The following is a 15096-nucleotide window of genomic DNA, read 5'->3' as shown; positions in this document are numbered from 1 at the left end:
CTAACTTTAGAAAAGAAAAGAAATAGGGCCAAAATTGTTTAGTGTGGTGGAAATTATGCCAAAACTGTGGGTCAGTCGTAATTTAAAAAATATATATATAAAAAAGTTTTTTACACAATAAATATTCAAATGTTCTATGCTTATTTCACTCTTTTTTTTTAGATTATCGTCGATTTAGACATGTAACAATTTAAATTTTTATAATGCATTTTCAAATTTCAATATTGAAAGTATTGAAACAATAACATCTATTTATATAAGGCATTTGAAAAGTACCAAAATATAAAAGATGAAGGCCTAGTAAAAATGTTCAGATTCAGCTTTAATGAGACCCTCATATAAGAAAAGTTCTAGAACTGTTCACCTCGATGAAAATGAACTCCTGGGATATGAAATGACCTGAAGTTTAAGAAGCATCCAATGATGTTTGTTGATTACTTATTAAAATTAAGAAATGTGTTATAAAGTTATCCAAGAATTTACAGAATACAGCATATATATATATATATATATATATATATATATATATATATATATATATATATATATATATATATTTTTTTTTTTTTTACAAAAATATGAAATTATTGTATTATATACTGTATAATTATTATAATTATTTTATGTATATTATACATATTATTACATAATAATGATAATAAAAATGTCTGCATTATAATACAGTTATAATTATTATTATTATTATTTAGAGAACTACGTTTTAAAATTGATAATTAATATTAAACCTAGATTTAAAAATGTATATCTATAAAATCTAGAGGGAAAAAAAACGTTTACCAGGAAAAGAATTATATAATTATTTCTGACTGATTATGTTCACATGTTTCAGTTTCATTATATGATTGTACTGAATAATCATAGTACAAATATAATAATTATTCTATGTATATTTTACATATTATAGCACGTTAATAATGAAAATAATAACGTCTGTATTATGATACAGTTATAATAATAATAATAATTATTAATATTATTTAGCCTAATACATATTAAAATAAATAATAATATATTATATATATATATATATATATATATATATATATATATATATATATATATATATATATATATATATATATATATATATATATATATATAAACAGGAACAGGAAAACCATTAGTCATTCTGACTGATTTAACGTGTTTCAGTTTAAGAACAATGCCATTACATATTATAAATAAACAGGAAATGCGTTTTTTTTTTTTGTTTTACCTCTCTCCTAAGTGTCTCTGTTTCTTTAAAGAAAGCAGCACACTCGGAAACTCAGACAGTTTGGAAGTAGTTTCGTTTTCAATGTTAGGATTCAGAGCTGTTTCTTGGAAGAACATTTCTCACAGAACATAGGCTGATATGTCCGCAATGTAAGTTTTGACTGTAAAGATACTGTAATGTTATGAAAACATCTACCTAAGCTAAACGTTTTAATTTTACATTAGCTACTAACTGTATCAAATGTTGTGTTGTAGTGGTAACATCACGCAATTGAGCGTTTACGAAATCAACTTTACTGTATTTTTCAAATAAATGCATTTATTTATTGATTAAGTATTTAGGGTTGTAAACAGGTTTAAATGGATAATGAACATTTTCAAATGCGAAAAAACAATTATGCCAACAAAACAAGCAGTCAGTAAATAAACGTGAGCTTCAGACGCCTCCATTTAGTCAATTTAACTTTTAAAACACATTACACATGTTCTTATGGTGGAATACCCTGTAATAATATAGGCTACTAGAATCATTCATTACTAATGCTAATGTAATTGTAGGTTATATTTAACATTGCAATAGGCTTGTTGTCTGTGGGTGTTAAAAGAGGAAGTGGTGAACCTTTGTGATTTCGTAAAACACTGTGTAAGGCTTTAGTTTAACAGCTACCTTTAGACTCAACTAAATATAGAAAAACACAGGTGTTTCATTTCCCCCTTGAGCCAAAAAATAAGTAAAGAGTTTAATGAATAAATAAATAAATAATCAGTTAAAATGGCATTACAAAAAGTGAAAGCAAAAGTTGTGGGGTTTTAGGTAATTTACACGTTAGAGTAACGAGCAAAAGAAAAGTGCTCTGTTTAAAAAGGACTTAAGACAGTTGAAAGGGCAGCCCCTTACACAAATGTACCACGCAACCAATCATAGTTTCCTCTAAAATACTGCTTATTGTTACTTTTGTAAAATCCTAATAAATTAATATGGATCACCTTCAAAGAGTGTAGTAGCCTTTCAGAATCTTTCTGTTATTGTAATTTCTTATTTGTATGTCAGTGGGAAACAAAATGAAGTAACCACTGTTGTATTGTTGTAAGAACTAACTATGGTGTTGTAGCAGAAACTATGGTTACCAGGGTACATTTTAGTAAGGGTATGTGTGTGACAACATGTCAAGTTCATTATTATTATAACCTAGTAAAGGATGTGGTTCCCCCCTGTCAAGCAGCATTATTGTTTCTCAGATTTATTTCCTCCAAAGTGACCTTGTCACGAACCCTGCTCCTCTGCCCCATCCCCGCTTCGTCGCACACATACTCACTCCTCAAGCTCGCACGCTCGTTCCGCCCCCTCGAGCTCGCACGCTCGTTCCGCCCCCCCTCGAGCTCTCACGCTCGTTTTGCTCCCTCGAGATCTCCTGCTCGTTAGCAGGTCTCTCTCCTCGGGCTCACATGCACGCTCCTATGGCCAAAACATTATGACCACCTGCACTCGTCTCAATCACCCCATTATTCGTTTCACCTGCACTCGTCTCATCACCTTTCATTGTTTACACCTGCACCTTCCCCTATAAATACCACAGCACATCCGTTTCACGGGTGTTGGTTATTGTATTTAGTTTCCCGTGTCTTTGCCCCCGCTAGTCTCGTCTAGTTTTGACCTCCTCTCGTTCACCTCTTAGCTTGCCAGCTCCCCTTGTTCCCCTGTCTTTTGCTCCCACTTGTTATTCTTATTCTGATTACCCTGGCTTTGACCACCTACGCTCTCGTTGACCACTGTCTCCTGGATTTGCCCCTTTACCCTATCTTGATTCCCCGGCTTCGATTTAACGCTCACCCTGACCATTCTTCACTGGATTTGCCCTGTTTTTGTACTGTTGCCTGCTTTGTTGGAATAAAGCAGTTTTCTCCGACATTGTGACTGTCTCGTCTTGTGTTTGTGTGTGCGGGTTACAAAATAACCAACCTCACCGAAGACAGTCACAATGCGTCACGCTGAGGATTCGCGCGAGCTCACTAGAGCGGAGGAACACGTCACATTCAGCCGAGGAGCTACGGTGTGGAAACTTGACCAAGCGCCACGCCCAGGGGCAGCAGTTATGTTCTATGTCTGAAATTTTCCACCCTGTTTCACCTGTGTCTGCCCCTGAGCCCGTTGATGCTTTCCACGCATCCGCTGAGCGCCGTATGCTCTCCATCCCCGGAGAGGTTTTATGGCTCATCGGACGCGAACCAAGGGTTTTCCGTGCAAGGCAGTGGTTATGTAACTCATAACCCCGTCCTTGACATTATGGAGCCAGCAGCCCGACTCTTGGGTTTGCGCCAGGGGAGCCAACCCTTGGAGGCTTATATTATGGATTTTTGTGCCCTGGCGTACCAGGTGAATTTTGATGAGGTGGCTCTGAAAGACATTTTTCAATTTGGACTGAATGAGCCAGCCCGAAGCCTGTCGTGGCCCTAGCCCCGAAGCCTGACACGGCCCTAGCCCCGAAGCCTGAAACGGCCCTAGCCCCGAAGCCTTACACGGCCCCAGTCCCGAAGCCTGACACGGCCCCAGTCCTGAGGCCTGTCACGGCCCCAGTCCCGAAGCCTGTCACGGCCCCAGTCTCGAAGCCTGGCACGGCCAGAGAGTCAACGCCCATGCCTGCCACGGCCAGAGAGTCAGCGCCCATGCCTGCCATGGCCAACGAGCCAGTGCCCGTGCCCGCCACGGCCAACGAGCCAGCGCCCATGCCCGCCACGGCCAACGAGCCAGCGCCCATGCCCGCCACGGTCGGCGAGCCAGCGCCTGTAGCCTCGACCGTCCCCATGGCCACGTCCCCTGTTGGCCGAGGACGCAAGAGAAGGAAGAGGGCCCCTTCTCCCCAGTCTCGTCTTGTGCTCAAGACCGCAGAGGTTCCCTCAGAGTCTTCCACAGCTCTACCGACCTCTGCTCCGCCCCCAGAGTCTTCCACGGCTCTGCCGGGTTCTGCTCCGTCCCCAGAGTCTTCCACGGCTCTGCCAGGTTCTGCTCCGCCCCCAGAGTCTTCCACGGCTCTGCCGGGTTCTGCTCCGCTCTCAGAGTCTTCCACGGCTCTGCCAGCCTCTGCTTGCCCCTCAGAGCCCTCGCGGCCTCCGCCTCTTGAGTCTCCCAAGGCTCCTCCTCCCAAGCCTCCCAGGGCTCCTCTCAAGCCTCCCAGGGCTCTTCCTCTCGAGCCTCCTAAGGCTCCTCCTCTCGAGCCTCCCAGAGCTCTACCTCCCAAGCCCCCCAGGGTTCTGCCTTTCAAGTCTCTCGAGCCTCCCAGAGCGCCGCCTCTCAGGGCTTCTCCTCCCGAGTCTTTCAAGGCTCCTCCTCCCAAGCCTCCCAGGGCTCCTCTTCTCAAGCCTTCCAAGGCTCCTCCTCCCAAGCCTCCCAGGGCTCCTCCTCTCGAGCCTCTCAGGGCTTCTCCTCTCGAGTCTTTCAGGGCTCCCCCTCCCAAGCCTCTCAGGGCTTCTCCTCTCGAGTCTTTCAGGGCTCCCCCTCCCAAGCCTCTCAGGGCTTCTCCTCTCGAGTCTCTCAGGGCTCCTCCCCCCCTCAAGCCTCTCAGGGCTTCAACTCTCGAGTCTTTCAGGGCTCCTCCTCCCCTCGAGCCTCTCAGGGCTCCGTCCCTCGAGTCTTTCATGGCTCCACCCCTCGAGCCTCTCAGGGCTCCGTCCCTCGAGTCTTTCATGGCTCCACCCCTTAAGCCTCTCACGGCTTCACCTCTCGAGTCTCTCAGGGCTCCTCCTCCCCTCAAGCCTCTCAGAGCTTCTCCTCTCGAGTCTTTCAGGGCTCCACCCCCTTCCAAGCCTCTCAGGGCTTCGTCTCTCGAGTCTTCCAGGGCTCCTCCTCTAGAGCCTCTCGAGTCTTCCACGACCTTTTTCCCCGAGCCTCTCACGGCTCTACTCCCAGAGACTCCAGAGCTTCCTAGGGCTCCGCCTCCCGAGCCTCCTACGGCTCCACCTCCCGAGCCCCTCATAGCTCTGCTCCCAAAGACTCCAGAGCTTTCTATGGCTCTGCCTCTCGGGCCTCCTGTGGCTCTACCCCCCGAGACTACAGAGCCTGCCAGGTCGTCGCCTCGGGAACCTCCCACGGCGCCACCTCCCACGGCGCCACCTCCATTGTCTCCACCTCCTGAGCCTTTCAGGCCTTCGCCCCTAAAGCCTCCTTCGGCTCCACCTCCAGAGCCTTCCAGAACCCCACCTCCAGAGGCGCCTGCAGTGCCGCCTCTGACGGCACCGCCTTTCACGGCTCTTCCCTGGCCCCCTGACCCTGTCCGGTGGCCTCCTGACACTCTCCCTGTCCTGTGGCCTCTTCCCTGGCCTCCTGACCCTGTTCCTGTCCGGTGGTCACCTTCCAGACCCCCGGACCCAGTCCCTGTCCTCCAGTCGCCTTCCAGACCTCCTGACCCAGCCTCTGCCCTATGGCTGCCCCCTAGATCTCCCGACCACCCGCCTGTCCGCTATGTTCCCCCTGACCTTGCCTTGAAACTGCCCATTGACCCCATGGACTGTCTCATTTCCCTCTGTGCCCCTTGGACTGCCCTCAATTTTGTTTGTGTGTTTTGTGGGTTGTCTGTTCAGGGTTTTTTTGTTTGTTGGGATCGTACAGCACCACTTCCTCGCACCCGAGCGCGGCCGTCAGGAGCCGTCCGTTTTAGAGGGTGGAGTACTGTCACGAACCCCGCTCCTCTGCCCCATCCCCGCTTCGTCGCACACACACTCACTCCTCAAGCTCGCACGCTTGTTCCGCCCCCTCGAGCTCGCATGCTCGTTCCGCCCCCCTCGAGCTCTCACGCTCGTTTTGCTCCCTCGAGATCTCCTGCTCGTAAGCAGGTCTCTCTCCTCGGGCTCACATGCACGCTCCTATGGCCAAAACATTATGACCACCTGCACTCGTCTCAATCACCCCATTATTCGTTTCACCTGCACTCGTCTCATCACCTTTCATTGTTTACACCTGCACCTTCCCCTATAAATACCACAGCACATCCGTTTCACGGGTGTTGGTTATTGTATTTAGTTTCCCGTGTCTTTGCCCCCGCTAGTCTCGTCTAGTTTTGACCTCCTCTCATTCACCTCTTAGCTTGCCAGCTCCCCTTGTTCCCCTGTCTTTTGCTCCCACTTGTTATTCTTATTCTGATTACCCCGGCTTTGACCCCCTACGCTCTCGTTGACCACTCTCTCCTGGATTTGCCCCTTTACCCTATCTTGATTCCCCGGCTTCGATTTAACGCTCACCCTGACCATTCTTCACTGGATTTGCCCTGTTTTTGTACTGTTGCCTGCTTTGTTGGAAGAAAGCAATTTTCTCCGACATTGTGACTGTCTCGTCTTGTGTTTGTGTGTGCGGGTTACAGACCTCTCGTTACTGATCAGGTCACACCATCAAACTCTCAGCCAGCCCACCTAGCAATCAATCTGACTGGGTTTATTTAGCCACATATAACCTGTTCATCTGAATATGAAAGGTAACCTCCTGAATTAGGTTTCTTTTAGCTTCAGGAATTTGCATAGGTTGAGTGAATTAACAGCTTTCATTCTTGTCTTCAGAATTGATAAGGAAACTCTGGTCGCTGAGAGTCAGGTGACAGAGGAGGACCAAGAGAAATATGCAGAAGGGGATGTGACAGATGCAAAACCTGACCGGAAAGGGAGATTTATCCTTTTTGGCAGGTGAGACTGTATAATACATCTATACATCTTTCATCTATAATATACAGGTTTACTAAAAATGTAATGCATACATAACAAATAATACAATATACAATAAAACATTGTCTCTCAATTAAAGAAATATTCTGTGTTCAAGTTAAGCTCAATTGACAGCATTTGTGGCATAATATTGATTACCACAAAAATTTCTTTAAAAAAAGGCACAAAGCTGGGTTACAGTGAGGCATTTACAATGGAAGTGAATGAAGCCAGTCTGTAAATGTTAAAATACTCACTGTTATACATACTTATACACATACTCAAAAGTATATCCACAAGACATAAACAATATGTGTGAACATGATTTCAGTGTCATAAAATCACTTACTGAACTTTTCTGGGTAAAGTTATAGCCAATTTTACAACTTCGTTGCCATGACAACGTCAACCCTAAAACCCTTAAATGAAAGTAAAAATTATGATTTAAACAACTTTAGAGCTCAAATAATACATTTGTTTTAATAGAAGAATTTATGTTAGTGCTTTTATAAAATTATAAGCTTCACAGTTCTGCCTTTGAACCCTCCAAAATTTGGCCCCATTCACTTTCATTGTAAGCGTCTCACTGTAAACTCGATTTAGCTTTTTTTTTTAAGTCAAGTAGGGATGAGTCAGATACATTTTTTGTGGTAATCAACATTGTGCCACAAATGCTATCGACTGAATTTAACTTGTATTGAACCCGGAATATTCTTTTAATATAAGGTCATGTAAGTTGCATGCATAATAATGATAAAAGAATAAACCAAATGCTGTTTAAAGTTGTTTAAGCTAGAGTATAGAATGCCACTGTTCAGCTTCACAATCATATTTCACATTAACTACACAAGCTTAGTCTTCAGACCTGTCCTTCACTAGATGGCACCACAGTCCGCATCATATATGACATGGTCAGTCAATAAACTGTAGTAAGCCAGACCAAACGTGCATAATAAACATTAGGATATGCCTATTTATTAGTGACTAGGAATGGGTGTTTTCATATATGAATGTACTCAAATGAAAGCCTGAAATGAAATTCACTGATCTGCTTAACAGTAGTGTTTATGTTTTTAGATGCTCTTAATGTCTTTCTTTATAGCTCTTCATAATGAAAATTATATTTTTGTTACTATATTAGAATTATTCATGACCAGTTTGACTACCTTGCTCTGCCTAACTGGGCTAGTGTGTATCTTACGCCTGTGCTTAATTGGATGTTTGTCAGTAGAGGTCTGCTAATGTCCTGTATGACCCTAGTGGAGGGGTTTGAATAGGCCTTTCGAAAGCCCTGGGGGTAGCGTGGGTGCTGACTCAGGTAGCGTGTACCTCCCCTGCCCAGCGGAGCCACCACTTCACTCTTTATAGAGTATAGAGCATGCCAGGATCCTAGCACACACCACATCACACGACAAGGAAAAAATCCACCCAAAAAAACAAAATTTGGGACAAATTCAGCAGAGTTAGAGAGAGGAGCAACACGTTTCAATGCAGAGTGGCGTACCATTTAATGAAGAGGCCAGGTAGGAGAGTGCTCAGATGGGATATGAGGTAGGGAGGGAAGCTAGTGTCTAGTAAAGAGGGGGGGGGCTCTGTTAGCTTGCTGCCCCAGATCACATGGGACATCTGTGGAACAGTGTGTTTGAGAGAGACTCTGTAAAGGCAGGAACCCATTGTTATGGTTGAGTAACGTGATGACTAAGCTCTTCTGGAAAACAGGCACATATTATATATACATACATTGGCCACAATGGCCTACCAATCTGGACAGATTCTTTGGAAATTTGACAATGACGATATGAGACATCTGTGAGAAGTTTTCCTTCAGGCATGTGGAATATTATCTCTTGGGGACAGTATGTAGGTTTAGAACAACAAATATTATGAATGATCAGGGGATTTAATCATTTTTTTCTCACATGCATGGTTGTATTTTCATTGAGTTTTTATTGTCTGTCTGCTTATGTCTACTCTGTTCAAATGTCTCTTAGAAGACCCAGTATAACTTTTTCCATTATTTTGCTTATTGCATACTGTGTACTTGTTGATAGTATATGATGAATGTGGGATCATAGATCATTTCTGTCATAAAGTCATCATGTAATAGATTGGTTAACTGTCCATCTCTGTCTCTCAGTAAGAAGGATGGCAAGTTGCAGGAAAAAAAGCAATCTTCTGAAAGCCATTACAGGATTGTTTCACCAACATTCCAGTATAAGATGAGCCACCAGCGCGTGGGCAAGTGCATCATCATCAACAACAAGAACTTTGATGAAAAGACAGGTGAGTATAGGAAAGAAAAATTAGAAGTGAGATCGCATTAATATCTCAATTGCTTTTCCTAGACAGCAATGACATTAATTGGAGGGTAAAAACTAGTATATTGCTTTCTGAGAAAAAGATCCCAGTAATCTCACATGTCTTAGGTTTAGAAGAGATCTCATCATTGTCTCAAACTGGAACATTGCTCATCAAATGAAACAATGATCTCAGCAATACTATCCACATTAATGGAATATTCTTGGTTCAATGCTAGTTAAGCTCAATCAACAGCTATAGTGGCATAATTTTAATTACCACAAAGATTTATTTTGATTCGTCCCTCCTTTTCTTATAAATAAAAAGAGCAAAAATCGAGGTTACAGTGAGGCACTTACAATGCAATTGAATGGGGACAATTATTGAGGGTTTAAAGGCAGAAATGTGAAGCTTATAATTTTATAAAAGCGCTTCCATTAATTCTGCTATTAAGACTTATTATTATTTGAGCTGTAAAGTTGTTTATATTGTCAATTTTACAGTCCTTTTTAGTCTCTTAGGGTTTCTTGCAGTTGTAAAATTGGCTATAATTTTACTCAGAAAAGGTAAGTGAATGATTTTATCACACTAAAATCATGTTTACATGCATATTGTTTATGTCTTGTGGCTAGAATTTTGAAACAGCGAGTATTTAAATTTTTACGGATTGACCCACATTCACTTCCATTATAAGATTTTTGCTTTTTTAAACTAAACTTGTATTGAACCTTGAATATTCCTTTAATTTTATAGCTCTAGACTTATATCTCTGTATGTCAACATGTGTTTCATTTAATTCTATTTTTATTTATCATAATCAGTTTTAGAAGAATCAACTGAGTCAACGTCAATAGCCTACTTACAATAAATAAAATATAATTTAAAACTCATAAAGCTTCCTAAGCTATAAAAGAGTCAACTTTGAGCACTCAAATTTTCCTCTGAGATACGTCTATCATATTGCAGAACCAGTATTTATTTGCTCAAGCTGTATTTTTAATAGCTCACTGCGTGTAATAACATATAATGTTCACATTCTCCAATGAAAAATTATTTGACTTACAGTAAGTCTGAAGTCATTGTGTTAATTAAACTTTGAAAAAATTTGCAATGTTAACAAAAATTAATAACAGTGATGTTAAATGCTCAGTTTGGCTAATGCTGCGTGCTTCATGCTCTGTGTTTAAGGGATGAATGTACGCAATGGCACAGATCGTGATGCAGGAGAGCTGTTTAAATGCTTTAAAAACTTGGGCTTTGAAGTTTTCATCTACAATGACCAGACCTGTAAGAATATGGAACGGCTTCTTATAGAGGGTGAGTGACAATAATATTTATCTTTACCCGCAGCATTAAAATATTTCGTGGATTCATGCAAATAAGACTTATAGTAATCTGCTAGGGGCTGTTGTTTCTGAAAGTACTGGTATATCAGTTGGAACATATCTAAAACCATGCCATGGAACATTTGTAGCATGTGGTTATTAAAAGATTGCATCATGACATTTGTTGTTTTTATTATTTTTCTGTGTGTATTGGATATATTGGGGTTAGACAATTTTTAAGTGTTCAAAACATTTCGTTTTTTCCTCTTGGAAACAGAAATGTCTTGAAGCAAAGTTTTGTCATTTTATTGGTCTCAACTTAATTTATTCAGTTTGTCATACATTACATTCATGTCACTGGTTCTAACTTTAAGTCTCTTTACAGTTTAGAAGCCCAAATTACTTTTGTGTTGTTTAGAGGGTCTGCTGTACTTTTGCACCCCCTGCTGTTTGCAAACCTTCAGTCAAAGGTCCAAAATGAACCTGCCAATGGCGACTGAATTGAGAGAAATATTTTTTGCCTGATTTTTATTTAAAAATATATTTTTTGTCCTCACAACAATAGAATTTTCTAGCTGTTTAGCTGAAGTTTATTACATACTTTACAGTACTTATTTACTTGAGCCTCTGAAACTTTTATCTATTTCCCCTCTTGTCTTTTATACATGTCTGTTAGCCTCAGAAGAGGACCACAGTGACAGCTCCTGCTTCGCCTGTATCCTGTTGAGCCACGGCGAGGAGGGCATGATTTACGGCACGGATGGAGCCATGCCCATCAAGAGCATGACCTCACTCTTCAGAGGAGACATGTGCAAGAGCCTTGTTGGAAAGCCCAAGCTCTTTTTCATCCAGGTAAGAGGAGCAGGGCAACAGGAGGATTATAGAAGGAGAGAGAAGGAGGAGGAGGAGGAGGAGGAGGAGAAGGAGGAAAGACAGGAGCACCTACACACAACGGTGTCTATAGTTTTTAATGCTATTAAATTCGCTGTGGAGGTCGAATGCTTATGAGGTACACTTCAATTGGATGTTGACATGGTCACGGGTTTTTTGCTGGCAGGCTTGTCGAGGTTCAGAGTTTGATGATGGCATACAGACAGACTCAGGACCGCCCAATGACACGATAGAGACAGATGCCAATCCAAGTCACAAGATTCCAGTAGAGGCAGACTTCTTGTTTGCATACTCTACTGTTCCAGGTAATGTAGACTCTTCAGTATTATTTTCTCGCTAACTTCTGCTTCTGTGGGATTAATTATGGCAATGAGGCCTTTAGGAAGTTTTGTTCCAGAGATTTCTGTGGTCTTTCTTACTGCTCTTTGATGGTGTATTACAGCATAAAGACACGAGAGGCCTAACAGTGATTTTACCATGGGTAAAGGGTGTTTGTACATAACATGAAGTGGACTTATTGCTTTTATAAAGTGGCAGCAATATGATAAAAGACACAAAGTTCAATAAACAGTTAAATTTACCAGGAAAAATATTGATAATCAGAATAAACAATTCTTTCACCAAGTATTATAATTCATTATAGTTCATTACGTGTCAGAATGTGCTCTTACTTCAGGGTTACCATGGTCATGGAAAACCTGTCAGAGAATCTAGAAATTAATGGAAATAGATAGTATCTTCAAAAAATGTAAGAAATTTCTATACTGAATATACATTTTCGTTTTCCTCTCTGAATTTTTTTAATACTAGATATGAAGTAAAACTTGCTTACAAGCCATAGCGATGTCTGATTTGAACTTTGAAGTATAGGAACCCTGTCACAGGTGTGGGTTCATAGTTATTTTACAACGTCTTCAAACACAGCTCCTCCAATCAGAGTTTAGGATCATAACTATCTGTTATATAACAATGATGTCATCTTAGTGATATGACTTTACAGTATCGTAACAATTTTACATGTTTGCTCTCACAGGTTATTACTCCTGGAGGAATCCGGGCAGAGGGTCCTGGTTTGTCCAGGCCCTCTGTAATGTTCTCAATGAGTTTGGCAAACAACTTGAGATCATGCAGATCCTCACACGGGTCAACTACATGGTGGCCACCAGCTTTGAGTCCTGGTCAGAGGACCCTCGTTTTAGCGAGAAGAAACAAATACCCTGTGTGGTCTCGATGTTGACTAAAGAGCTCTACTTCAACTGATCTGAATAGCTGAATAGTCCACTTCACATGCTTTGCTCCATCTGCCTTTTTTCAGAACACAGATTTTCTTGCCAAGGACTTAAAGAAATAGTTCACCCAAAAAATTAACATTTCGTCATCATATACTCACCCTAATGTCACTCCAAACCTGTATGTATTTCTTCCGTGGAACACAAAAGGGTAATTTTTAAAAGGTCATCTCAGGGTTTATTTGCCATGTAATGAATAGTAACTCTGGTCTGTCAGTCTTGAAAAAGGACAATAAAAGCACAGCAAAGGTAATTGGAAGAAAGGAAGCCACGTGTTTAGAGTGGCATTAGGTTGAGTAAATAGTAGCATAATTTTCAATTCTAAATGTGAACTATGTCTTAAACAGTAGCACATATAATTTGTGATCTTTTTCACCAAATTTTTATTATTTTTGTCATTAATCGCCATACAGAGGGAAACCTCAATCTAATACTTGAGCAAAATATTTGTTACAGTTATTTTAAGCAAGAAATTGTCAAACGGTCTACATATCTGGTTATCAAGCAGTGTGGGACTGACAACTGACTGACTCACTGACTGACTTCACTCGACCAATCGGTCACAAAATTCAGGGATAATCTAAACCCAGCTGGAAGAGTTGTTGTGTGTGTGTGAAAGCAATTTTTTACGTTTTATATGCTGGGCATACGGACACCGGAAAAGTTTTTTTTTACATGTTCAAGTTTTGGTGGTTCGAATTCACTTCCTCGTTTTATTCCAGGGAATGTTGATGTCACATATGATCTGATCATTGTCAACTGGCAGTGTAAAATATCCATGTTACTTTGCCAACTTTGAAAGTTTGCTGCCAACTTTCTCAATAAAATGGCAGTGGCTTTATATGGCTCAAAGGCGTCTGCTCTTTTGGAAAATCAGTCTACTAATATTAAGTTCCTGCCATGATCAGCATTTCAAAGATTCATTTTTGTAGCTGTTAAAAACGTTTATCTGTTGTCAGTATCTCATCTGTCATTAATGCTCTTTGAAAATCCATAGAACGACTGAACCTCATCACTACAGTAAACTTTATTTTTCTGTCTTACTGTGCCACCAAAAGCAACGGTAATTTTTATTGCTTTTCATCATAGCTTCAGCCAAGCAGTCTGTGATTCCTTTTTTTAATTTCCATAAGTCCTTAAGTTTGGCCAGCAAAGGTACTGAATGGTTCTTTCACATTTTTCTGTCAATGCATATTACATGTTAATTCCACCTGCCTTTTTATATTAATAATTATAACAGTCATAATATCTTTTGTATTGCATTTTCAGCTATACAATTCTAAGCCTAAATGGCCATTTGTAGCATTTCAGTTTGGTTTGGCTTGGTTCCTAGTCCAGAATGCTCTTTAAAGGGGGTCAAAGAAAGGGATTGAATGGAAATGGAGTGGCAAATACTGAAGTAATGCTGACACCTGCCTGTTTTAGAGGCTATTCATTCATCCCTCACTAGTTAGTTTGCGTTCACCAAAAAAAAAAAAACAATACCCCATGTATTCAACTTGTAATTTTTAAGCACAGTGTAGCTTTAAATTTATCTGATGTTTTGTATTGAGTTCATAGGCAGCTAATGTACCACTGGTGACCAGTTTAACCATTTATCATCTGTCCCAGCTGACCTGATCTGCTATTTCAACTTTAAAGAAATAGTTCACCCAAATATGAAAATTCTATAATTATTTGACTCATCTTGTGTGCTGTTATTTTTTAGCGTGTAACACAAAAGGAAACATTTTCAAGAATCTTCATGCAGCCGTTATCTATACTGCATAGTGACCACTGCTGGCAAGCTCCAAAAAGGACCAAAAACACCAATAAAGAAATAAAAGTATTCTATATGACTTGTGAACTATATTTCTGGTCTTCTGAAGCAATACTATAGCTTTTCACCGAATTCACTGAAAAACAAAATTCCCTTACACTGGATCTCTCTAGTTGTAGTTGAAAAGAGCTGCTTAAACATTGTTTAAAATTTGTCCTTTTGTGTTCATAAAAAATAACAGCATATAGGTTTGGAGCAACATGAAGATGAGTAAATACAGAATTTCTTTTTTATGTAAACTATTGCTTTAATGAAAGGCTCTGATGTGTTGGCTGTGTTTGTGAGCCGGTTGTGTTTTTGTATTTTTCATCCTCATATAAACTGTATACTATTCATCCAAATCACGCACTGAATCTTCCAGCCTGTGCACCAACTAAATGCACCGATAAGGCTCTCTCCTCTGCATGGATTATTAGTGAAGTGCTATGACTATATAAAAGGAACTGTTTGCTCCACTTGTTTTGAAATGGAATTGAAGGGGGGAAACAATATTTCATATTTTATTGTAAATTATTTTAAATGCTTTACAGTGATAATATAAATGTTTATTGAA

General features: G+C 40.7%; 1 protein-coding gene across 1 annotated transcript; it reads left to right on the top strand.

The window, feature by feature from the left end:
* The first annotated feature begins 1264 nt into the window (after window positions 1-1264).
* Window positions 1265-12695, top strand: LOC127626966 (caspase-7-like). Its single transcript, XM_052103133.1, has 7 exons — window positions 1265-1386; window positions 6781-6903; window positions 9059-9204; window positions 10408-10536; window positions 11221-11396; window positions 11602-11740; window positions 12469-12695. Exons 1-7 carry the CDS (start codon window positions 1376-1378, stop codon window positions 12693-12695), a joined length of 951 nt encoding a protein of 316 aa, XP_051959093.1. The 5' UTR covers window positions 1265-1375.
* Window positions 12696-15096: the final 2401 nt, after the last annotated feature.

Source organism: Xyrauchen texanus, chromosome 33 (assembly GCF_025860055.1).
Source record: "Xyrauchen texanus isolate HMW12.3.18 chromosome 33, RBS_HiC_50CHRs, whole genome shotgun sequence".
Taxonomy (NCBI): domain Eukaryota; kingdom Metazoa; phylum Chordata; class Actinopteri; order Cypriniformes; family Catostomidae; genus Xyrauchen; species Xyrauchen texanus.
Note: the sequence above shows the minus strand (reverse complement) of the source record. Positions and strands in the feature narration are given on the sequence as shown.

Coding starts and splice junctions, on each gene's coding strand:
- LOC127626966 (XM_052103133.1), top strand. Junction 9,205..10,407: donor GAACTTTGATGAAAAGACAG/GTGAGTATAGGA, acceptor TCTGTGTTTAAG/GGATGAATGTACGCAATGGC. Junction 10,537..11,220: donor GGAACGGCTTCTTATAGAGG/GTGAGTGACAAT, acceptor CATGTCTGTTAG/CCTCAGAAGAGGACCACAGT.